Source organism: Carcharodon carcharias, chromosome 22, assembly GCF_017639515.1.
Source record: "Carcharodon carcharias isolate sCarCar2 chromosome 22, sCarCar2.pri, whole genome shotgun sequence".
In the NCBI taxonomy this organism is placed as follows: domain Eukaryota; kingdom Metazoa; phylum Chordata; class Chondrichthyes; order Lamniformes; family Lamnidae; genus Carcharodon; species Carcharodon carcharias.
In genome coordinates, this window is record NC_054488.1 from 30,474,894 (window position 1) to 30,501,882 (window position 26,989).

The following is a 26,989-nucleotide window of genomic DNA, read 5'->3' on the forward strand; positions in this document are numbered from 1 at the left end:
TGTCCAAAGGGATCTGGAAGTCCTTGTTCATGAGTTACTAAAAGCCAGCATTCAGGTGCAGCAAGCAATTAGGAAGGCAAATGGCTTTCATCACAAGGGGACGAGCACAGAAATAAAGATGTCTTGCTGCAATTGTGTAGAGCCTTGGTGAGACTGCATCTTTGGTATTGCAGACAGTTTTGGTCATCTTCTCTAGGGAAGGATATGCATGCTATAGATGGAGTGTAACGAAGGATCACCCTGGGAAGGCAGGACTGTCTTGTAAGGTGAGATTGAGAAAACTGGGCCTGTATTCTCTAGAGTTTCGAAAAGCGAGAGGTGACCTAATTGAGACTTACAAAATTCTTGCAGGGCGTGACAGGGTAGATGTAGATGGGATGTTTCCTCTAGCTGTGAGTCTAAAACCAGAGGACACAGTCTCAGAATAAGGGGCAGGTCTTTTAAGATGAGGATTTTTTTTTCACTCAGAGTGGTGACTCTTTGCAATTCTATACCCCTGAGGGCTGTGGAAACTCAATCATTGAGCATGTTCAAGACAGAAATTGATAGATTTCTGGATACCAATGACATCAAGGAATATGGGGACAGTGGGGAAAAAATGGCAGAAAAATAGATGATCAGCCATGATTTGTTTGAATGGGGAAGCAGTCTCGATGGGTCAAATGGCCTTCTCCTGCTCCTATGTTCCTATAAAATGCTATTATATACTTCATCAGAACTGGGCGACTATATTGTATGTTCCCTTTTGAGGCATTTTCTTTGCAAATTTTAGTACCTCTGCCCATCTGTTAATTTGTTTCTTCAGGCGTGTTCTTCCCAGTGATGTTTACTCTTTTCACATTTTTGCCCAGTATTTAATCCTCACTGATTTCCCTGAGGGCTTTGAGTGGCCTAATTTTTATTCTTAAAGGTCACCTTCAAAAGTGAATTATTTGATTCTTGATCAGAGTTGTGTATGCAGTTTAGGTTACAGGCTGAGGTCCCATTGCACTTGTAGTATAACTTTGTTTTCCTATGTCACAGTCAAAATCAGTGGATTTCAGCATTCACAGGGAAAATAATCTGAGTTGTGGAATGCGATTCCCAAAATATTAATAAGCTTGGAATTTAACTGATTATCACATCGAGCTTTGGTCTCACATCTTAGGGTGATCTGATTTGTTTGTTTATTTACATTGTCCACCTTTCTAGCAAGCTTTATGGGTTTGACATCAATGAACTTCCATTGTCTAGCTTCAGTTCTCAGCACCCAGAGAATGCAGCTGAGTTGCCGGGATGGTTTGTATTAGCAAACTGGCCCTTCATTTTCTTACAAGTTGGCAGCTTGAACAAAGTTAGGATTTTGGGGTACAAGTAAACTTGCAATTTGCCATTCTTTTTGGTTATTAATGAGTTTCTGCTTTTGCCGTTTTTCATTTTAGTGCTATTTTATATGTTTGCCAGACTTCCAGGGCATTTCATCGCATTGATCAATTACCAGGATAAATAATCTTGATCCAGTGTTCCCTCGAAATAAACCCATGTATTACTGTGTTCTTGATCCTGTGTTACTTTGGCCATTTACTTTCAGCTCTCCTTTCACTAGATTGAGTTCCCACATGTCTAAATTTAGCTGCACTTCATTTAACACCATTGCTAATCAGTGTACCTATGTATGATACTGGGAGGACTCTACCCTTTCCTGGGGTATCCAACCACTCATTATAGCTAACTGCAGTTTAGGTTGCAATCTGGTCTGAAGAAAGGGGGGAGGCAGTAGTGTAGTGGTATTATCGCTAGACCAGTAATCCAGAGACACGGGTTCAAAACCCACCAATATAAATCTGGAATTAAAAGTCCAACAATGACCACGAAACCATTGTTGATTATCGTAAAAACCCATCTGGTTCACAGGTTTCCTTCCCTAAGATTACCTGGTCTGACCTACATGTGACTCCAAACCCAAAGCAATGTGGTTGATTCTTACCTGCCCTCTGAAATGGCCTAGCAAGCCATTTAGTTGTATCAATATGCTAAAAAGGAATGGAACCAGATGTACCACCTGACCTAGGCACCAGAAATGATAATGGTAAACTCAGCCCTGTTGACCCTGCAAAGTCGTCCTTACTAACATCTGGGACTAGTACTAAAATTGGGAGAGCTGTCATAGAGACTAGTCAAGTCTGTCTCACAGACTAGAATTGCCTAACATAGTCATACTAATGGAATCATACCTTAAAAGCAATGTCCCAGACACCACCATCATCATCCCTGGATATGTCCTGTCTCACCATCAGGACAGACTCAGAAGAGACAGTGGCACAGTGGTTTACAGTTGGGAAGGAGTTGCCCTGGGAGCCCTGAATATCGACTCTGGCCCCCATGAAGTCTCATGGCGTCAGGTCAAACATAGGCAAGGAAACCTGCTGCTGTTTACCACGTACTGTCCCCCCTCAGCTGATGAATCATTACTCCTCCATGTTGAACACCACTTGGAGGAAGCACTGAGGGTGGCAAGGGTGCATAATGTATTCTGGGTGGAGGACCTAAATGTCCATCACCAAGAGTGGCTTGGTAGCACCAGTACTCACTGGGCTGGCCGAGTCCTATAGTGGGTCTGTGGCAGATGGTGAGGGAACCAACAAGAGAGAAAAACATACTTGACCTCATCCTCATCAACCTACCTGCCACAGATGCATCTGTCCATGATAACATCGGCAAGAGTGACTACCACACAGTCCTTGAGGATACCCTCCATCGTATTGTGTGGTGCTACCACCGTGCTAAATGGGAAAGATTATGAACAGATTTAGCAACTCAAGACTGGAGGTGCTGTGGACCATCAGCAGCAGCAGAACTGTACTCGAACACAATCTGTAACCTCATGGGCCAGCATATCATCCACTCTACCATTACCATCAAGCCAGGGGATCAACCCTGGTTCAATGAAGAGTGCAGGAGGGTAAGCCAGGAGCAGCACCAGGCTTACCTAAAAATGAGACAACACAGGACTGCTTGCCAAACAGCATAAGCAGCAAGTGATAGACAGAGTTCAGTGATTCCACAATCAATGGATCAGATCTAAGTTCTGCAGTCCTGCTACACCCAGTTGTGAATGGTAGTGGACAATTAAATCACTGGAGGAGGAGGCTCCACAGATACCCCTATCCTCAATGATGGAGGAGCCCAACACATCAGTGCAAAAGATAAGGCTGAAGCATTCGCAACAATCTTCGGCAAGAAGTGCCGAGTGGATGACCCACTCGGCCTCCTCCGGGGCCTCCAGCATCACAGATGCCAATCTTCAGCCAATTCAATTCACTGCACATGATATCAAGAAATGACTGAAGGTGCTGGATACTGCAAAGGCTCTGGGCCCTGACAACATTCCGACAATAGTACTGAAGACTTGTGCTCCAAGACTTGCCACGGCCCTAGCCAAGCTGTTCCAATACATCTACAACACTGACATCTGCCCGGCAATGTGGAAAATTGCCTAGACATGTCGTGTACACAAAAAGCAGAACAAATCCAACCTGGCCAGTTAGCGCCCATCAGTCAACTCTTGATCGTCAGCAAGTGATGAGAGGGGCCATCAACAGTGCCATCAAGTGACACTTGCTTAGCAATAACCTGCTCACTGATGCTCAGTTTGGGTTCCACCAGGGCCATTCAGTTTCTGACCTCGTTAAGCCTTGGTTCAAACAAAGAGCTGGACAAAAGAGCTAAACTCCCAAGGTGAGGTGAGAGTGACTGCTCTTGAAATCAAGGCAGCATTTGATCAAGTGTGGCATCAAGGCATCCTAACAAAACTGGAGTCAGTTGGGCATCGGGGGGAAAACTGTCTGCTGGTTGGAGTCATACCTAGCATAAAGGAAGACGGTTGTGGTTGTTGAAAGACAATCATCTCAGTTCCAGGACATCACTGCAGGAATTCCTCAGGGTAGTGTCCTAGGCCCAACCATCTTCAGCTTTGTCATCAATGACCTTCCTTCCATCATAAGGTCAGAAGTGGGGATGTTCGCTGATGATTGCCCAGTGTTCAGCACCGTTCATGACTCCTCAGATACTGAAGCAGTCCATGGCCAAATACAGCAATATTCAGGCTTGGCCTGATAAGTGGCAAATAATATTTATGCCACACAAGTGCCAGGCAATGACCATCTCCTACAAAAGAGAATCTAACCATCTCCCCTTGACATTATCCTCAATGACTCCTCCCCCCCACCCCCCCCCCCCCCCCCCCCCCCCCCCCCCGCCTCTCTCTCTCTCTCTCTCTCTCACTCTTCCCCCCACCCCCCCCACCCAAACAACATCCTGGTATTACCATTGACCAGAAACTGAACTGGACTAGCCACATAAATACTGTCAGTGTTGTAGCTGTACTGGCACAACTTAGCTTGGCAAGTTCTGGAGCACAAGCCTTCAATATTATTGTTACATGAGCATGTCAGAGCTTAGGAATCCTGCGGCGAGTAACTCACTTCCTGACTCTGGAAAGCCTGTCCACCAGCTGCAAAGCAGAAGTCAGGAGTGTGATGGAATACTCTCCACTTACCTGGATGAGTGCAGCTTGAATAACACTCAAGAAGCTTGACACCATCCAGGACAAAGCAGCTCGCTTGATTGGCACCACATCCACAAACATTCACTCCCTGCACCACCAATGCACAGTAGCAGCAGTGTGTACCATCTACAAGATGCACTGCAGGAGCTCACCAAGGCTCCTTAGACAGCACCTTCCAAACCCACGACCACTGCCATCTATGCTTTTGATTGCAAGGCCCATGAGCCAAGGGCGATTCTCAGGAACACCAAGTGCGGTTCCCCGACTCCATTTTGGTAAATTAATGGGGCCTCTAATCTTGTTGAGTGCCACGAGATTAGTTTTAATGTTGTTTCCTGTATGGCTGATCCCACTTTGGAGCAGCCTCTCGCCGATCCCCAACCTCTGGGTTGCAATCTACCCCCCCACTCCCTTGAGTTGTGTCCTGTTTCACTGTCCCTGATCCAACCTCACACTTCCTGACTCACCCTCTCGCCTCTTCCCTTTCCCCGACCTGCATTTCCATTCAAGATCCAGATCCGATCTGAAGCCAGAGCTCCAGCATTGTGGAAGTATGTGCCCCAATAGTGAGAAGTATCAAGCTGGGGCTGTTATCATCTATGTCTTTTTTCAAATGACTGCTGAAGCTGCTCTACCTTGCTCACAGTGAAGCTTCAGGAGAGGGAAGCAGCAAGTGGAAGCATTTAAAACAAAACATGGATTGTAGCAGCCCCAGCTCAGTGCCTCTCCACCATCAGCATTCGCATTTCCACAGTGTTGTAGCTCTGACTTTGATCGGATCAGGTTCTTAAATGGGAACGCAAGTCCTGGAAAGGGAAGCAGCAAGAGGGTGAATCAGGGTTGGGAGGTACTGCGAGAGGGTGGGTCAGAGAAGGAGAAGTGGCAATAACTGGAAGTTTGAGTAAGGGGAGAGACCCCAAAACTGAGGGTTGTGGGGGAGGAGGAGCAAGGAGCAGGAGTTTCAGGAAGCAGGATTGGTAGCAGGCAGGAGATGCTGTAATGGAAAGTTACATTTTTCTTTTTAAAATAAAATAAGTTTAAAAATATGATAGTTATTTAATTTACCAATGTAGGAATTTAGCTCTTCCAGTTTTGCATTATTCAGCTTTTAAATGTTTACTTGTATAGATGCATTTTTAATTCCTTAGATTTTCCTGGTTATTGTTTATAAATACTATATATTTTTAAAGTGTACATGTGTATTTATTTTGAAGTTTTTTTTGTTATGTGCGTCGCTCTGTAACATTACACCATGATGGAATAGTAAGCAATGACAATTTAGTCAATGTGGCTCCCACATTACAGGTTTTTTGCTGCAGTGACCCTTGCTTGAAAAATAGTGAAGATCACTGACCTAGAAGGACAAGGGCAGCAGATAGATGGAATCATCACCACTTGGAAGTTTCCCTTCAAGCCACTCACCATCCTGACTTGGAAATATTCCTTCACTGTTGCTGGGTCAAAATCCTGGAACTCCCTCCCTAATAGCACTGTAGGTGTACCTACACCACATGGACTGCAGCGGTTCAAGAAGGCAGCTCACAACAACCTTCTCAAGAGCAACTAGGGATGGGCAATAAATGCTGGCCCAGCCAGCAACACTCGCATCGTATGAATGAATATAAAAAAAACCTGAAAGTTAACTCTTTGCTGTCTCCACAGTTCCTGAGTATTTCCAGCATTTTCTGTTTAGTTTCAGATTTCCAGCATCTGCAGTGTTTTGCTTTTGTTTCAAGATTTTATAATTGGGAAACATCTTGTTTGGGACCCTTCACCAGAAGGGTTTGATTTGATGATACTATCTTGCCATTTTCCATGCTGAAACTACTTAAAAATATGACTTATAGTCACTTCTTTTTACTCCCCTCTACGAAGGAAATGCCCAACCACCTCCCATGTGGTTTATGGCATCGATGTGAGCTGGATTTGTCTGTGAATGTAAGATTTGTTGCGTCCAGATAAACACTCAACTTTGCGTGGAAACAACTATCAGCTTTAAATTTGCAGGCCCCCTAGAGTAAAATGAGACCTTGGAGTGCAATTTCTAAAATGTGCTTACTCCCATCAGGGGACTACCTTGCTCAGGTAATGATATGTTAGCCCCATACATACTGAGTACACCAATGGTTGAGATCACTCGCAGTGTGGGTTATAAAATATACCAGTTCACAAGTTAACATGAATGTAGCTGATGTTTGATTTCCAATGAGAGGAATGGGGTTGATGCTGTAATCAGGATGGAAACTGAGGGATTTAACAGGTGGATATTGAGCTTGTAAGTGATGACATGTTCAAGAATTTGGCGAGGAGAGGAAAGGCAAATCAGAGACAGGAAGAGTGATGGATCGAGGGTGATTTTTTTTTTAAGGAGAGGAATAATGACCACGGTTTTAAACTGGATAAGGACAATACTCAGGAAAGGGAACTCCTTTACGTGGGGGGCCAAGACAGCAAGTTAAGTGGGAAGGGGATTGTTATGAATAACAGTGAATGTTATGAGTAAAAGGAGCAAGGAGAAGGATTTAGAAATATGGACTTAAAACTGCAAAGATTAGGGCTTCAGTAGGTGGAATAAGGAATTTCTGGCTGGGAACCAGAAATTCCTGTTTGTTGGGAAGTCTCACATTAACTGAACATAGATGAGATATGTTTGTTCAATACTTTATGTAGACTTGTTTTTAACTTTTGTGGTAGTCGTGTAATGGGCAAATGTGCTACTGTTCATAAACATCTGCGACCTTAGACTTAAAATAGTGCTCAGTTCCATTCAGTATTCCTGGCGGAACATGGAGTTGGTTCACTTTAGCTGAATTTTTGGTGTGGCCCACACCAGTAATGTATGACCTGTTCCTTTTGGTTAATAAAGAAATCTCATTTGCAGGATTTTACGGTCTGTTTACCGTTGAATCTGTGGCTTATCGATAAAGTGTGTTAAAAAAGATTATGTTGTGGAATGTTTTCATTGAGAGTTCTGTTCCACATTAATGACAAGTCTCATAAATCAGTCAAACAAGGGGGAGGTAGTGGCATTTCCGTGGATGATCTCAATCCTGGAGACTTCAAAATCCATGAATGCTTCACACTTATCGTTCCAAATGAGTGTGGAGGGGTGGAGAAGAGGAACCTTGAGTTTGCTCTGCCCTCCAGGATGATCCTGGGTAGCAGGTGGCTTTGGTTAGTGCAAGTAAGAACACAATAATACTTAATAAAGTCAAGCCAGGTCTTGCAATGGATGACAGACTGGACATGAACCAGTTATACGCAAGTTTCTGCCCCATGAGTTGCGGGAACAAAGATGGTAACTAAACCAAGGGAATAGCATGGGTAGCAAATGGGGAATGATTTCAGAAGAGCAAGGCTGTCAAAGAGAGGCTCAGAGAAGATGAAGATTGAATTGGTGTAGAAGTTGGGGAAATCTTTTACAAACAGATGTTAATGAGAGTAAGGCAATGTGGGTAGTAAGGGACATGAGGAAGTTGTCTAAGGTAATCTTGCTGGTGATTGAGATCTTGTGATTTTGAGGGATAATGAAGTTGAGCTTGTGGCAGTGAATATGTGAAGAGCGATTGAGAGTTGTCCAGGAGTGTTTTGAGATCATAAAGGAACTTCACTTCAAAGCTAAGGAGACAAGGGAGGACTACCTCATGTTGTCAATATCTAGTTCATGGTTCATGTTAATATTTTAGAGGTAATTTTTAGTTCTGGGAAGATTGAAGTTGTAAAAGGCATGGTAATTAAAATGCTGGGTTTTAGAGATTGCAAAACCATATCAAGAAGTGGCAGGTCAAAAGGTGAATCATGTTCGTTTGATAAAGTCAGAATAGAAGAAAGACTTATAAAGCAGCTGGTGGACTTATTTAGCTGAAGAACTGGAGACGTGTTTTCTAGACTGCTTGCAAAGAAGTGCAGTCCACAGAGATGTTTTTGCTTTGGGAGCTAAATGATTTTAAGAGCATTTAGTGAACCCTGAAAGGTTATAAAACCTATTTAATCAGATCAAAAATAAATTGTAAATAAGGGATAATTAACTTAAAGGTCAGTTTGAGGACAGCCCAATGCAAGCTATGTTGCCATGCAGATGGGTGAAATTTAGGAATGTTCTCTGGTTTCAATTTATCTGGGTGTTTGCTTGAAAAGTTCGTTGCAGCTTGGAACTGGTGTGTGCAGTTTGCAGTTCACAGAAAAGTTAGCCAAAGTAGGTGACAGTTTTTTAGACCCACATTGTCAGCAGAGCAAACCACTAACTTCATCATTGACCACATGGAAGGCAGGTGTCTCAGTTTGAATTTTGTAAGGGAACAGAAACTGGAAGATTGCCTAGTTTGAAGCTAGGTGAATCTACAGTGGGCCTCAGTGTCTTATTCCAAAGGAATTAATCAGCAGATTAGCTTGGAAGTATTGGAAAAGTAACCAGGACAAGGGGCTAAGTAAGGTATCCACAGTTGAGAGTGTAAATTAAAGTTTGAACTCTGAGAATGGCTGGAGCTGAGGAGTATTAAAGATAGTTCCTAGAGGACTGTGGCATACTTATGGGTGGTTGTTTACAGAAGTAAATAATGTTAAGATTTGATCGGGCTCTACAAGGTTGGAAGGATGTTCCCTTTGACTGGGGCACCTAGAACCAGGGGGCATAGTCTCAGAATAAGAGGTAGGCCATTTAGGACCAAGATGAAGAGGAATTTCTTCACTCAGAGCATGGTAAATCTTTTGAATTCTCTATCACAGATGGATGTGGAAGCTCAGTCATTGAGTTCAAGACAGAGATCGATGGATTTCTAAATAGTGGAGACATCAAGGGATAGGGGGATAGTGCGGGAGAATGGGGTTGAGGTAAAAGATCAGGCATGCTCTAATTTTGAATGGCGGAGCAGGATTGTGGGACCAAATAGCTCGCTCTTGCTCCTATGTTCCTATGATTTACAAGCAAATTCTTGGGGGAAGTAAGAAGTAAACCCGAGTGCATAACATACACAGTTATAAATCATATTATTAGTGGTTGTTTTATTTAATCCTGTTATATACAATAAAGTTTGTGTTTTGTCAAAATGAAGTGAAATCTTATGGTGTAGTTCTATTGGTTAAACTTAGGTGCTGGGATTTTTATTTAAATATTAACTGTCCATAAACTCTCTTTCACTGAGGAAGTCTGCATGGCTATGGTGGGCAGCACATGATGAGAATTTTGAGTAAGGTGAGAGGATTGGAACAGGATGAGGTGATTGAGGAAGGAGAAACTGTCAGAGGGAAGATAGTTGATTTGAGTGACAGGGAGCACTGTTCTGGGAGAGGTAGTGACTGGTGGACATGATGGAGGATAGTGAGGAAAGAAGAAAGGAAGGCTGCAGATCATTCAAAAGGAATTCAAGCTTGGTGATAAGAGAGAAGGAAGCTGGGAAGCATAATTGAGGGAACCAAGATGCTGAGAATAGCATGGAATGAGTAATGGAGGAAAATAGGACTGAGAAGTAGCTACAAAAATTAGAGCAGAGGTTGGGGTCTCTGGTCTTGAATGGAAGTGGAAATGTGAATGCCAGTAGACACTGTCCGATAACAATGAAATAATCTGTTTGGGATGTTGTTGTGGGGCAAATATTGGTCAGGACACCCCAGTACTTTTTCGAATAGTACTGCTGGGGATCTTTTATTTTCACCTGTGAGACCGGCAGGTCCTGGGTTTAACGTCTTATCTAAATGCATTGTAACATGATTGAATGCCCTGTGTTAATATCTCAATTTTCCTTTCTTTGTTAGAACACATCATTATTCAGATGTTGTCCCAATGAAGCCGATTCTCACCACCAGTTACATTCATGGTGCCATGGATATGCCACTCAGCCCCAAAAGCATTGGTCAGTGTCTTGAAGACATAGTCAATAAGTACCCTGATAAAGAAGCACTGGTGTTTCTGGAGGATGGAGTCAGGAAAACGTTTGGACAGTTGAAGCAGGAGGTGAGAACACTGCTTCTACTTAATGGTTCTTCATATTTTTCTTCCCTCCTTGTGTTTAACCCCATTTGGACCATTTTAAGGTTTGTACCTCCTCCTGAATACTTTTTGCTGTTCCAGTACACAGTGCGGCGGTTAAACATAGTTTAACATGGCAAAAGGAGAGGAATGTTGCTCTACAGGGATAAATGATTTGGACTCTGGAATTGGAAGTATAGTTTAAAAATTATGGACAACTCCAAATTGGAGTATAGAGATATACAGAGGAGGACTGTGCCAAAATACAAGACATTCATAAACTTCCTATGTGGGCATAGAAATGAAGTTCAACAACAGCAACAACTTATATAGCGCCTTCAACACAATGAAATGTCCCAAGGTGCTTCACAAGAGCATTATAAAATGAAGTATGACACTGAGCCATAGAAGGAGCCAAATTAGATCTGATGACTGAAAGCTTGATCAAATAAGTTGGTTTTAAGAAGTGTCTTAAAGGAGGAAAGGGCGCTGGAGAGGCAGAGAGGTGTCGGGAGTAAATTCCAGAACTTGTGGATTAGGTAATTGAAGGCATGGTCACCAAAGATGAAACAATTATAATTTGGAATACACAAGAGGCCAGAATTAGATGAATACAGATGTCTTGAACAGTTGTGGGGCTAGAGGAGAATATAGAGAAAGGGAGGAGCAGGGTCATGGAGGGATTTGAAAATGAGGCTGAGAATTTTAAAATCAAGACATTGCTTGATCAGGAATTGATGTCAGTCAGTGAGAACAGGGGTGATAGGTGAACAAGGCTTGCTGCAGGTTAAGACCTAGGCAGCAGAGTTTTGGATGATCTCAACTTTACAGAGGGTGGAATGTGGGTGACGAGCCAGAAGTGCATTTGAATAGTCAAGTCTAGAAGAAACAAAGGCAAGGATGAGGGTTTCAGCAGCAGATGAACTGAGTCAGGACAAAATCGAGCGATGTGGAAAGGAGGTGGAAAGAGGCGGTCTTAGTGATGGTTCGAATATGAAATTGGAAGCTCATCTCAACATAAAATGATACACCAAGGTTTCAAACAGACTGACTTCATCTCAGACTATTGACAGGGAGAAGGATGGAATTGTAGCTAGGGAATGGGAAGTGAAACCATTGCAAGTGATTTTCTGGCTACAATTAGATAAGAATGGAACCAGGTGAGAGCAATCCCAGACAGATCGGGAAAGGTGAGGAGTGAAAGTTTACCTTTGTCACAGTCACATAGGATGTCATTTTGACTGTGCAAAAGCTCTGTTTTGGTACTGTGGCAGGGGTTCAAACGTAGAATTCTGGGAAAAATGGGAATAGATTTGGGAGGGACAACACATTTAAGGATTTGGAGTGAAAAGGGAGTTTGGAGATGGGATTTGGGGATGGGAGTTTGCAAGGATAGAGGGGAGGGATGATGGTTTTTTGAGGGGAGGGATGATGGTTTTTTGAGGGGAGGCGATGACGACAGCAGATTTAAGGGAGAGGGGGACACCACCTGAAGAGAGAGAATTTCAATATAGATAAGTACGAAAATGGTACATTTTGGTTCGAAGAATAAACAGGCCGCCCACTCCTTGGAAAATTACTGTCTAAATGGTGTGGAGGAACTGTAGGTCCCTTACGGTCAGAAACAGGGGAATTTATAATGGGGAACAAAGAAATGGCTGACCAACTAAATACATACTTTGGTTCCGTCTTCACAAAGGAGGACACTAATAACATACCAGAAATGTTGGGGAACACAGGGTTTAGTGAGAGGGAGGAACTGAAAGAAATCAGTATTAGTAGGGAAATGGTGTTGGGGAAATTGATGGGATTGAAGGCGGATAAACCCCAGGGCCTGATAATCTACATCCCAGAGCGCTTAAGGAAGTGGCCCTAGAAATAGTGAATGCATTGGTGGTCATCTTCCAAGATTCTATAGACTCTGGAACAGTTCCTACAAATTGGAGGGTAGCTAATGTAATCCCACTATTTAAAAAGGGAGGCAGAGAGAAAACAGGGAATTATAGGCCAGTCAGCCTGATGTCAGTAGTGGGAAAAATTCTAGAATCCATTATAAAAGATTTAATAGCTGACATGTGGAAAACAGTGGCAGAATTGGACGGAGTCAGCATGGATTTATGAAAGGGAAATCATGCTTGACAAATCTATTGGAATTTTTCGAGAATGTAACTAGTAGAGTTGATGAGGGGGAGCCAGTGGATGTGGTTTATTTGGATTTTCAACAAAGTCCCACATAAGAGATTGGCATATAAAATTAAAGTGCATGGGATTGGGGGTAGTGTATTGAGATGGATAGAAAACTGGTTGGCAGACAGGAAACAAAGAGTGGGAATAAACGGGTCTTTTTCCAAATGGCAGGCAGTAACTAGTGGGGTACCGCAGGGATCGGTTATTCCGCAGGGATCCCAGTTATTCACAATATATATTAATGAATTACATGAGGGAATTAAATGTAATATCTCCAAATTTGCAGATGACACAAAGCTGGGTAGGAGGGTGAGCTGTGAGGAGGATGCAGAGATGCTTCAGTGTGATTTGGACAAGCTGAATGAGTGGGTAAATGCATGGCAGATGCAGCATAATGTGGATAAATGTGAAGTTATCCATTTTGGTAGCAAAAACAGGAAGGCCGATTATTATCCAAATGGCTATAAATTGAGAGAGACCTGGGTGCCCTAGTACACCAGTTGCTGAAGGTAAGCATGCAGGTGCAGCAGGCGGTAAAGAAGGCAAATGGTATGTTGGCCTTCATAACCAGAGGATTCGAGTACAGGAAGAGGGAAGTCTTGCTGCAATTGTGCAGGGCCTTGGTGAGACCACACCTGGAATATTGTGTGCAGTTTTGGTCTCCTTATCTGAGAAAGGATGTACTTGCTATAGAGGGAGTGCATCGAAGGTTTACCCGACTGATTCCTGGGATGGCGAGACTGACATATGAGGAGAGATTGAGTTGATTAGGATTATATTCGCTGGAGTTCAGAAGAATGAGGGGGGATCTTGGAGAAATCTATAAAATTCTAACAGGACTAGTTTTGATATGTAAGAGAGACAGAGTGCATTTGCATTTTTTTGAATAGAGCATTGAAGAAGTGGGGTGATTTCTGGCACAGCGAGCAGAAGCCAAGCAACATGTTTATATTGCCAATAAAATTGGTGCCTAAAAAGGGGTTTTACTGTTAGAAGGAGCTGGTGATACAATGAGAACTTACATTCAATGGGCTGTGCTAGGTATAACAAGGCAACTGTTTTGTGTGCGTAGACCAGAGGCAATGTAAGATCAAAGCAGCTGTAAGCCTCCAAATGTCTCCACAGGAACCAAAGTGAGAAGAATCTCGTTTTGAATTTGTAAGGTGAAAGTGCTTTGCCTGGTGTCTGGTTAAGTCTATGGCTGGTGTGCAGCTTTACCAACTGCTCGGTCAAAAGAATGTGGCTGGTTCAGTTCAGTTTCTGGTCAATGGTAACCCTGTTGATAGAGGGGGATTCACTGATGGTAATGCCATTGAATGTCAAGGGGAAGTGGTTAGGCTCTCTTTTTTTATTATTCATTCTCGGGATGTGGACTTTGCCGGCTAGGCCAGCATTTATTGCCCATCTCTAGTTGCCCTTGAGAAGGTGGTGGTGAGCTGCCTTCTTGAACCACTACTGTCCATGTGTGTAGGTATATTCACAGTGCTGTTAGGAAGGGAGTTCCAGGGTATTGACCCAGTGACAAAGAAGGAATGGCGATATATTTCCAAGTCAGGATGGTGAGTGACTTGGAGGGGAACTTCCAGGTGGTGGTGTTCCCATCTATTTGCTGCCCTTGTCCTTCCAGATGGTAGTGATTGTGGATTTGGAAGGTGCTGTCGAAGAAACCTTGGTGAATTCCTGTAGTGCACCTTGTAGATGGTACGCACTGCTGCTACTGTGTGTTGGTGGTGGAGGGACTGAATGTTCATGGAAGAGGTGCCGATCAAGCGGGCTGCTTTGTCCTGGATGGTGTCAAGCTTCTTGAGTCTTGTGAGAGCTGCACTCATGCAGGCAAGTGGGGAGTATTCCATCACACTCCTGACTTGTGCTTTGTAGGTGGTAGACAGGCTTTGGGGAGTCAGGAGGTGAGTTACTTGCTGCACGATTCCTAACCTCTGATGTGCTCTTGTAGCCACAGTATTTATATGGCTAGTCTAGTTCAGTTTCTGGTCAATGGTAACCCCGAGGATGTTGATAGTGGGAGATTCAGTGATGGTAATGCCATTGAACATCAAGGAGCGATGGTTGGATTCTCTTTTATTGGAGATGGTTATTGCCTGACACTTGTGTGGTGCAAATGTTACTTACCACTTGTCCAGGTCTTGCTGCATTTGTACATGGACAGTTTCAGTACCTGAGGAGTCACAAATGGTGCTGAACATTGTGCAATCATCAGCGAACATTTGACCTTATGATGAAATGAAGGTCATTGATGAAGCAGCTGAAGATGGATGGGCCAAGGACACTACCCTGAGGAACTCATGCAGTGATTTCCTGGAGCTGAGATGACTGATCTCCAACAACCACAACCATCTTGCTTTGTGCTCGGTATGACTCCAACCAGTGGAGAGTTTTCCCCCTGATTCCCATTGACTTCAGTTTTGCTAGGGCTGCTTGATGCCACACTCGGTCAAATGCTGCCATGATGTCAAGGGCAGTCACTCTCACCTCACCTTGGGGGTTCAGCTCTTTTGTCCATGTTTGAAACGAGGCTGTAATCAGGTCAGGAGCTGAGTGGCCTTGGCGGAACCCAAACTGGGCATCATTGAGCAGCTTATTGCTAAGCAAGTGCCGCTTGATAGCATTGTTGATGACCCCGTTCATTGCTTTACTGAAGATCGAGAGTAGACTGATGGGGTAGTAATTGGCTGGATTGGGTTTGTTCTACTCTGTGTACAGAACATACCTGGGCAATGTCCCACATAGTCGGGTAGATGCCAGTGTTGTAGATGTACTGGAACAGCTTGGCTAGGAGCGCGGCAAGTTCTGGAGTATCAGTCTCCAGTACTTTTGCCGGAATGTTTTCAGGACCCAGAGCCTTTGCAGTATCCAGCACCTTCAGCCGTTTCTTGATGATATGTGGAGTGAATTGAATTGGCTGAAGACTGGCATCTGTGCTGCTGGGGACCTCCAGAGGAGGCCGAGATGGATCATCCACTCAGCACTTCTGGCTGAAGATTGTAGCAAATGCTTCAGCTTTATCTTTTGCACTGATGTGCTGGGCTCCTCCATCATTGACGATGGGGATATTTACGGAGTCTCCTCCTCCAGTGAGTTGTTTAATTGTCCACCACCATTCCCAACTAGATGTGGCAGGACTGCAGAGCTTAGATCTGATCCATTGGTTGTGGGACCACTTAGCTCTGTCTATTGCTTGCTGCTTATGCTGTTAAAGCTTTACCAGATTGACACCTTATTTTTAGGTGTGCCTGGTGCTGTGCCTGGCATGCCCTCCTGCACTCTTCATTGAACCAGGGTTGATCCCCTGGCTTGATGGTAATGGTAGAGTGGGGGATATCCCAGACCATGAGGTTACAGATTGTGTTTGAGTACAATCCTGCTGCTGCTAATGGCCCACAGCGCCTCATAGATGCCCAGTCTTGAGTTGCTAGATCTGTTTGAAATCCATCCCATTTAGCATGGTGGTAGTGCCGCACAACACGATGGAGGAAGGGACTTGGTCTCCACAAGGACTGTGCGGTGGTCACTCCTCTCGATACTGCCATGGACAGATGTATCTGTAGCAGGCAGGTTGGTAGGGATGAGGGCAAGCGTGTTTTTCCCTCTTGTTGGTTCCCTCACCAACTGCTGCAGACCCAGTCTAGCAGCTACGTCCTTTAGGACTTAGCCAGCTCGGTCAGCAGTGGTGCAACCGAGCCACTCTTGGTAATAGACATCGGAGTCCCCCACCCAGAGTTTATTCTGTGCCCTTGTCACTCTCAGTGCTTCCTCCAAATGGTGTTCATCATGGAGGAGCACTGATTCATCAGCTGAGGGTGGGCGGTACGTGGTAATCAGCTGGAGGTTTCCTTGCCCATGTTTGACCTGATGCCATGAGACTTCATGAAGAGCAGACCTGCATGAGAAAGGCAGCGGCAGCAGGAGATTAAAACTGGCAGCAGAGAGCTCCTTCAACCTGTTTCTACCTGTCAGAGCTGAAGTCTGACGTGAAAGAAAAACGGATAGCTGATTGGTGGGTTTCTCTTCCATGTCTCTTTTGATTGGCCAAGTGGTTTAAATCAGGAGACGTTATTACAGCTGATGAGTACAGTTAAGAAATTCACTTTTAACATCCAAGTTAACTATTTAAATAGAATAGAGATGGCTGGGCAGGTGATGTGTTGCAGCTGTAGTATGTGGGAGCTGGTGGTAAGTCAAAGCTTAAGGGTCTTTATCTGAATGCATGCAGCATTTGTAACAAGATAGATGAGTTGACGGCACAAATAGAAATAAATGAATATGACTTGATAACTATTACAGAGACATGGTTGCAGGGTGACCAAGCCTGGGAACTCAATATTCAAGAATATTCCTGAACAACAGGCAAAAAGGAAAAGGAGGTGGGGTAGCTTCGTTAATAAAGGAAGGTATCAGTGCGGTGCAATAGATTGTGATGTGGAATCAGTTTGGGTGGAAATAAGAAATAGCAAGGGGAAGAAGTCATGGGTGGGAGTCATCCATAGGCCCCTGAAGAATTGCCTCACTGTAGGACAAAGTAAAATTGGGAAATAACTGAGGCATGTAAGAAGTCCGCTGTAATTGTCATGGGTGATTTTAATCTGCATATTGGCTGGACAAATCAGATTGGCCGGGGTAACATGGAAGACGAATTTGTAGAGTGCATCAGGGATTGTTTCCTAGGGCAGACCCTCCCTGGGAACAGGCTATTTTAGGTTTAGTAAGGTGTAATGAGGCGGGATTAATAAGAGATAACATAGTTAAGGATCCTCTAGGGAGTGGTGATCACAACATGGTAGAATTTCAAATTCAGTTTTGAGGGCGAGCAACTGGGGTCTCATACCGGTGTCCTCAACTTAAATAAGGGCAATTACAGAAGTATGAAGGCAGTTGTCTAAAGCTGGCTGGGAAAATGGACTAAGGGGATGGTCAGTGGAGGAGCAGTGGAGACAGTTAAGCAGATATTTCATAACGCTTAGCAAAAATTTATCCTGGTCAAAAAGAAGGACTCGTTGAGAAGTATGAACCACCTGTGGTTAACAAAGGTGGTCAAGGAGAGTTTCCAATCAAAAACTAAGGCATACAAAGCAGTGAAAACTAGTGGTAGGCCAAAGGTTTGGAAAAATTTTAGGAACCAGCAGCGGATGACGAAAAAGCTAATAAAGAGGAAGAAAATTGACTAAGAAAGTTAATTGGCAAGAAAAATAAAAACAAATAGCAAGAGCTTCCACGGGTATATAAAAAGAAAGAGAGTGGCTAAAGTGAGCGTGGGACCCTTGGAGGATGCGACTGGAGAATTGGTAACAGGGGACAGGGAAATGGCAGATAATTTAAACCTATATTTTGCATTAGTCTTCATGGTGGAGGACACTATAAACATCCCAAAGATATCAGATAAGCAAGGAGCTAATGGGAGGAAAGACCTTGTAATAGTCTGTATCACGAGGGACAAACTAATGGGACTAAAGACAGGCAAGTCGTCAGGACCTGATGGCCTGCATCCAAGGGTTTTAAAGGAAGTGGCCTTTAGGTTTAGTACGGTGTAATGAGGTGGGATTAATAAGAGATAACGTAGTTAAGGATCCTCTAGGGAGTGGTGATCACAACATGGTAGAATTTCAAATTCAGTTTTGAGGGCTGATAGTGGAGGCACTGGTTGAAATATTCCAGTACTCACTGGATTCCGCTAATGTGATACCCCTGTTCAAGAAAGGAGGAAGACAAAAATCAGGAAACTATAGGCCAGTCAGCCTAACATCTGTCGCTGGGAAAATGCTAGAGTCCATTATTAAGGAAGAAATAGGACATTTAGAAAAGCTTAACGTAATCAAACAGAGTCAACATGGTTTTGTGAAAGGGAAGTCATGTTTGACAAATTTGCTAGAGCTCTTTGAGGATATTACATGCAGAGTTGATAAAAGGAAACTGGTAGGTGTAGTGTATTTAGATCTCCAGAAGGCATTCGATAAGGTGCCACATGAAAGGTTACTGCACAAGGTAGGAGCTCACGGTATTGGGGGTAATGTATTAGCATGGATTGGAGATTGGTGAACAAACAGAAGACAGAGTCAGGATTAATGGGCCTTTTTCAGATGGAGTGCCTCAAGGGTCAGACCTAGGGCCTCAATTAATTGCTATCTATGTTAATGACTTGGAGGAGAGGGCAGAGTGTAATGTATCCAAATTTGCTGATGATACAAAAATAGGTGGGAGTATATTAGGAATCTGCAAGGGGATATATACAGATTGAGTGAGTGAGCAAAAACTTGGCAGATAGAGTTTAATGTAGGAAAGTGTGAGGTCATGCACTTTGGTAGGAAGATTCAAAAGGCAGACTATTATTTAAATGGAGAGAGACTCCAAAAAAGTGCAGCACAGAGGGATCTGGGTGTTCTTGTGCATGAAACACAAAAAGTTAGCATGCAGGTGCAGTAAGTAATTAAGAAGGCAAATAGAATTTTGACCTTTATTGGTAGGGGGTTGGAGTTTAAAAATAGGAAAGTCTTGTTACAAGTGTATGACCTTATTGAAATGTACAAGATTCTGAGGGGGCTTGACAGAGTAGATCTTGAGAAGATGTTTCCACTAGTGGAGGAATCTCGAACGGGGGACATAGTTATAGAATAAGGGGACACTCATTTAATACTGAGATGCAAAAGAATTTCTTTTCTCAGAGAAGGTAGTAAATGTCAGAAATTCTCTACCCTAGAGATTTGTGGAGGCTAGATCACTGAAAGTAGTTAAAGAGGAGGTAGATAGATATTTGAAATATCAGGGAGTTGCGGGCTATGAGGAACTGACACGAAAGAGGAGCTGAGGCCTGGGGCAGATCAGCCATGATCTTATTGAATGGCAGGGTAGGTTTGAGGAGCCGAACGGCCTACCCCTGCTCTTGTTTCTTATGTTCTTATGACACTTAAGAGTTCCCAAGCACTGTTTTCTATAGTTTTGAATGCATAATAGCACTTATTCCATAGGAGAAGCACCCTAATGCATCTCAGCATTTACACAGTGCTGATCCATGAAATGGTCAACTTACCTTTGCAAAATGAAATTCAATCATTGCAGAAAAAACTCATCTAACTTAAATGACAGCATGGACAGTGACATTTGAAGCTGTCAAATAATTTAACATGTACCTCTAAGAAGGTTCCCAACACCTCAGTAAGGTTCCCCCAAGGTTCACAACAAAGTGGGTTTTCAGATACCTTCCAAAATCCATCTGACCCAATGAAAATTCTGAGGGATAGGAGAAATAAATTACCCTTCGGGCTTTCAGTGATGACCCCAGCATCAAAGTTTTTGCCATTCCTTAACCCATTCTCGCTCCCACAAGGCGATGAAATCTGGCCCAACATTTCAGATCTGTGATCTGTCATTAGAACTCAGGTCATTTACCTCGAATGTTTACTCTGTTTCTCTTTCCACCAATGCTGCCAGCCATGATGAGCATTTCCAACATTTTCTCTCTTTTCTTAGGGCTGAACGCTGATCTCTGTGATAGTGGGGATCTGAGGAGGAAGCCACAAATGATCATACATTCAAGCACTCATGGCTGAAGATGCTTGCAAACACTTCACATGTGTCTGGAATCCACCATAATTGTGGATGCGATACTCATAGAGCCACCTCCTTCAGCTAGTTGATTAATTATCCATTTCACACTGGATTGCAGTTCTCATCTGATCACAGAATCTCACAGTGCAGACGAGTCCCTTTGGCCCATCGAGTCTGCACTGACAAGTGAGAAACACTTGACCTACCTACCTAATCCCATTTACCAGCACTTGGCCCATAGCCTTGAATGTTATGACGTGCCAAGTGCTCATCCAGGTACTTTTTAAAGGATGTGAGGCAACCCGCCTCCACCACACTCCCAGGCTGTGCATTCCAGACCGTTACCACCCTCTGCATAAAAAAGTTTTTTCCCGCATCCCCTGTAAACCTCCTGCCCCTCACCTTGAACTTGTGTCCCCTCATGACTGACCCTTCAACTAAGAGGAACAGCTGGTCCCTATCCGCCCTGTCCATGCCCCTCAATCAGGTCGCCCCTCTCTTCTCTGCTCCAACGAAAATAACCCAAGTCTATGCAACCTCTCTTCATAACTTAAATGTTTCATCCCAGGCAACATCATGATGAATCTCCTCTGGGTGCCCCTCCAGTGCAATCACTTCCTATAATGTGGCAACCAGAACTGCACACAGTACTCCAGCTGTGGTGTCACCAAGGTTCTATACAACTCCAACATGACCTCCCTACTTTTGTAATCTATGCCTCGATTGATAAAGGCAAGTGTCCCATATGCCTTTTTCACCACCCCACTAACATGCCCCTCTGCCTTCAGAGATCTATGGACACACGCACCAAGGTCCCTTTGTTTCTCAGAACTTCCTAGTGTTATGCTGTTCATTGAATATTTCCTTGTCAAATTACTCCTTACGCTTTTCAGGGTTAAATTCCATTTGCCACTTATCTGCCCATTTGACCATTCCGTCTATATCTTCCTGTCGCCCAAGACACTCAACCTCACTGTTAACCACCCGGCCAATCTTTGTGTCATCTGCAAACTTACTAATCCTAACCCCCATGTCATTTATATAAATGACAAATAATGGGCCCAGCACAGATCCCTGTGGTACGCCACTGGACACTGGCTTCCAGTCACTAAAGCATCCCTCTGTCATCACCCTCTGTCTTCTACAACTAAGTCAATTTTGAATCTACCTTATCAAATTACCCTGTATCCCATGTGCATTTGCCTTCTTTATAAATTTCCCATGTGGGACCTTATCAAAGGCTTTGCTGAAATCCATATAAACTACATCAACTGCACTACCCTCATCTACACACCTGGTCACCTCCTCAAAAAATTAAATCAAATTTGTTAGGCATGACCTCCCTCTGACAAAGCCATGCTGAATTTCCCTGATCAACCTTGCCTCTCCAAGTGCTGATAGATACTCTCCTTCAGAATTTTCTCCAATAGTTTCCCTACCACTGACGTGAGACTCACTGGCCTGTAGTTCCCTGGCTTATCTCTACAACCCTTCTTAAATAGCGGAACCACATTAGCTGTTCTCCAGTCCTCTGGCACCTCCCCCGTGGCCAGAAAGGAATTAAAATTTTGGGTCAGAGCCCCTGTGATTTCCATTATGTGTTTGCTTAGAGATCTGTTTATAGAATATTGCTTCCACTGTTGTGCATATGTGTGAGTCTTGTGTGGTGGCTTCAATAGGCTGAACTTGACAAAGTACTGTGTGTAACCTGTGGGGGAATTTGCAGATGGTGGTGTTCCCATGCACCTGCTGCCTTTGTCCTTCAAACTGGTAGAGATTCCAGGTTTGGAAGGTGCTATGAAGGAGACTCTCCAAAGCCTGTCCACCATCTAAAAGACACAAGTCACGTGTGTGATGGGATACTCCCCACTTGCTTGGATGAGTGCAGCTCCCACAACACTCAAAAAGCCAGACACCATTCGGGACAAAGCAGCCTGCTTGGTTGGCACCACATCCACAGTATTCACTCCCTCCACCATTGGCGCACAGTAGCAGCAGTGTGTACCATCTACAAGTTGCACTGCAGCAAGTCATCAAGGCACCTTAGACAGCACCATCCAAACCTATGACCTCTATCATCTAGAAGGACAAGAGCAGCAGATAGATGGGAATACCACCACCTCGATGTTCCCCTCCAAACCACTCACCGTCCTGACTTGGAAATATATCGCCGTTCCTTCACTGTCGCTGGGGCAGAATCCTGGAGCTCCCTTCCTAACAGCGATGTGGGTGTACCTACATCCCATGGACTACAGTGGTTCAAGAAGGCAGCTCACCACCATCTTCTCAAGGGCAAATAGGGATGGGCAATAAATGCTGTCCCAGCCAGCGAACCCCACATCCCGTGAATGATTTAAAAAAAGGAGCCTTGGTGAGTTGCTGCAGTCCATCTTGTAGATGGAACACACTGCTGCCACTGTGTGCTGGTGGTGGAGGGGGTGCATGTTTAAGATTGTGGATGAGGTGCCAATCAAGTGGGCTGCTTTGTCCTGGATGATGTAAACCGTCTTAAGTGTTGTAGCTGCACTCATCCAGGCAAGTGAAGAATATTCCAAAACTCCTGACATGTGCCTTGTAGATGGTAGACAGCCTTTGGGGAGTCAGGAGGCCAGTTAGTCACTGCAGAACTCTTGACCTCTGACCTGCCCTTGTAGCCACAGTATTTATATGGCTAGTCCAGTTCAATTTCTGGTCAGTAGTAACTCCCAGGATGTTGATAGTGGGGGATTCAGCAAATTCAATAGACCAGCAAGAATAATTAATTGCAGCCAGTCTCTAAATTGGCATGGACTGACTGAATCACTACTCCAGTTCCTTTCCAGTCCCTCTGAATTCTGATGATGTAACATTTGGTTTTCACAGGTCGACCAACTGGCTGCAGGACTGCTCGCCGTCGGACTGGAGAAAGGAGACCGACTGGCCATGTGGGCACCAAACATGTATGAGTGGGTGTTGATACAGTTTGCAACAGCGCAAGCTGGCATCATAATGGTAAGTAATAAAAGGTTCAATAATGCAGGCATGGGCCAGGCAATGCTCATGATGCCAGCTGCTCAATGTAAAATGTAAATAGGATTTTTCTAAGCAGTGTCCCTATCTCCTGAGGTGCTGCCTTCATTCATGGGGTTGCAGGCCAGAAAGGGGAAGATTGTCAGAGCAATGTCTGCACTATTAGTCACCCTAATAAAGCCTCCGTAAATAGCCATCAAAGTTCTCTGAGGAAATGTGTACAGTAACAGAAATCTGGAGAGAATTACAGCAGTTACCTTGTTTTTATAGTAAATAAATTGCTTGTCTCCAGGATTGGTATAATTTGCTTTACTGAACAGCAGTAGGTAAAGGGCAAAAGAGGGGGCACTGACCATGGTCATGGTGCTGAGAGAGGGAGTCAAGAAAGGTTACAGTGGGGAGAGTGTCAGATCGATCAAGTGGGTGCATACACATTGTATGCTTTGGATGCCAGAAAAAAAAATACGTGTTGGTTTATTGAATGATGACAAAGTACAAACAGCTTTATGAGGGAATCGTAGCATAGGTTTCATACAAACTACTTGTTTGGTGGGTATCACTGCTTCTGGGAAGGAGCACAGTCTGTTCAATAGGGACCTTGTATACCGTTGAGACCAGGGCAATGGAGCAGTAGCTGTTTGGAGTCACATGGTTTCCATGGCTTGACAGTGGCTACTATCTTGGATTGGCCCCAGAGGTTGATCGACAAGGGAGTGGAGGGTTATGGAGGGCAGAAAGCAAAGTGGATTTGAGGCCACAATCAGGTCAGCCATGATGTCACCGAATGGCAGACCAGGCGCGAAGGGCCGAATGGCCTATTCCTGCTCTTATTTCTTGTGTGTGGAATGCTGCCTGTGCTGTGGATGTTGGTATACAGGTTTGCTAGCCACTTCCTTCCCCGTGATCCAATGTTTTTCAGGAATTCTGGGTAAGTTCCATCATTCCTGCAAGGTCAAAACAAGAGTGAATCACACACACAAACTAGCGAGTACTACCTGGGACAGCAGAGCCAACACAATACGTACTGCTTACTTGCCATGGTCTACCCAGTGGCTGAGTACTGCTCCTCAACCAGGAGCTGCCACCCAAGGGTGGTAGATAAACACCTCCGGAAAGTTGTGAGGATTATTTCTGGAACAGAATCACAGAATGCAGAAGAGGCCCTTTGGCCATCGAGTCTGCACTGACAAGTGAGAAACACCTGACCTACCTACCTAATCTCATTTACCAGCACTTGGCCCATAGCCTTGAATGTTATGAAGTGCCAAGTGGTCATCCAGGTACTTTTTAAAGGTTGTGAGGCAACCCTCCTCCACCACCCTCCCAGGTAGTGTATTCCAGATCATCACCACACACTGGGTAAACACGTTTTTCCTCACTTCCCCGCTAAACCTCCTGCCCCTCACCTTGAACTTATGTCCCCTTGTGACTGACCCTTCAACTGAGGGGTACAGCTGTTCCCTATCCACCCTGTCCATGCCTCTCATAATCTTGTACACCTCGATCAAGTCACCCCTCAGTCTTCTCTGCTCCAACAAAAATAACCCAAGTCTATCCAACCTCTCTTCATAACTTAAATGTTTCATCCCAGGCAACATCCTGATGAATCTCCTCTGCACCTCCTCCAGTGCAATCAAATCCTTCCTATAATGTGGCGACCAGAACTGCACAAAGTACTCCAGCTGTGGCTTCACTAAGGTTCTATGCAACTCCAACATGACCTCCCTACTTTTGTAACCTATGTCTCGATTGATAGAGGCAAGTGTCCCATATGCCTTTTTCACCACCCCACTAACTTGCCCCTCTGCCTTCAGCGATCTATGGACACACGCCAAGGTCCCATTGTTCCTCAGAACTTCCTAGTGTCATGCTGTTCATTGAATACTTCCTTATCAAATTACTCATTCCAAAGTGTATCACCTCACACTTTTCAGGGTTAAATTCCATCTGCCACTTATCTGCCCATTTGACCATCCCGTCTATATCTTCCTCCTATAGTCCAAGACGCTCAACCTCATTTAACCACCCGGCCAATCTTTGTGTCATCCGCAAACTTACTAATCCTACCCCCCACATAATCATTTATGTCGTTTATATAAATGACAAATAATAGGGGACCGAGCACAGATCTCTGTGGTATGCCACTGGACACTGGCTTCCAGTCATTAAAGCATCCCTTTGTCATCACCCTCTGCTTCCTACAACTAAGTCAATTTTGAATCCACCTTATCAAATTACCCTGCATCCCATGTGCATTTGCCTTCTTTATAAGTCTCCCATGTGGGATCTCGTCAAAGGCTTTGCTGAAATCCATATAAACTATATCAACTGCACTACCCTCACCTACACACCTGGTGACTTCCTCAAAAAGTTCAATCAAATTTGTTAGGCATGACCTCCCTCTGACAAAGCTATGTTGACTATCCCTGATCAAACCTTGCCTCTCCAAGTGGAGATAGATTCTCTCCTTCAAAACTTTATCCAATAGTTTCCCTACCACTGATGTAGTTCCCTGGCTTATCTCTACAACCCTTCTTAAATAGCGGAACCACATTAGCTGTTCTCCAGTCCTCTGGCACCTCTCCCGTGGCCAGAGAGGAATTAAAATTTTGGCTCAGAGCCCCTGCGATCTCCCTTCTTGCCTCCCTCAGCAGTCTGGGACATAAATCATCCGGACCTGGAGATTTGTCCACTTTTAAGCCTGCCAACACCTCCAATACCTTGGGACATTGAAACCAACACAGCTCGAGTGGCTTCTTGTGATCTGTTCAATTGAACCTCCTGATTTCTGCAGGGAAAATATCCTCCTCAATTGCCCATTTGCTACCGAAGCATTCCCATTGAAACTTGGCTGTAAAAAAAAAAAATAAATAAAACCCACACACCCATCTCAAATCCCATAGCCCCCACTGGAACACATTCCGCACCTTACAAACTAACGACAGTCCCATCTCCCGAAGGCACACCTCCTAGTCGACTGCAAACATCATCATCTACACCATCCAGGTCAGTTACCAGATTGAAGTCTCAGGCTTCAAACTTCCAGGGAATATCCAGTGAACTGTCAACCGCTTGTGGATGGGTCAGGGAAGATGTGGATCATGAGGAGCAGCTCAAATTGTGAATGTGGCCATCCAAGTCAGACCATTGCCCACATACTGAACTTCTGCTCTTAGAGATCCATTCCTGGTGGCATCACAACCATTCACATTGCATCCGCTGAAGCTGTTGGATGGATTGTTAACCTTGACATTGAACTATAACTGCTTCCCTAGCCAGATGAATAAACAAAAAGCATAGTTGCTGGGCCAGTAATTCGAAGCTCTGGACTAATGATCCAGAGACATGAATTCAAATTCCACCACATCAGCTGGAGTATTTAAATTCAACTAATTAATTAAATCTTGAATTACAAAAAACATTAGTCTCAATAATGGTGACCGTCAAACTACCGGAATGTCATATAAATCCATCTGGTTCACAAATGCCCTTTAAAGAAGGAAATCTACTGTCCTTATCCAACCTGGCTATATGTGATTCAACACCCACAGCAATGTGGTTGACTCTTAATTGCCCTTTGAAATGGCCTAGCAAGCCACTCTATTGTATCAAACCACTACAGAAAATATAATAAAAATAAAGTTAGATGGACCACCTGGGATCAACCTAGGCACTGGAACTAAGAAAGACAAACCCTGCCTGTCGATCTTGTGAACTTGTACCAT

General features: G+C 44.2%; 1 protein-coding gene across 1 annotated transcript in view; it reads left to right on the top strand.

Annotated features, from left to right (window-relative positions):
• The window catches only part of acsf2 (acyl-CoA synthetase family member 2), a 245,048-nt gene that overhangs the window by 37,462 nt on the left and 180,597 nt on the right, over positions 1-26,989 (top strand). Inside the window, exons 2-3 of the mRNA XM_041216824.1 lie at positions 10,298-10,496; positions 23,118-23,246. Coding sequence (XP_041072758.1) covers positions 10,298-10,496; positions 23,118-23,246 — 328 coding nt within the window. The remainder of the gene's footprint in view (positions 1-10,297; positions 10,497-23,117; positions 23,247-26,989) is intronic.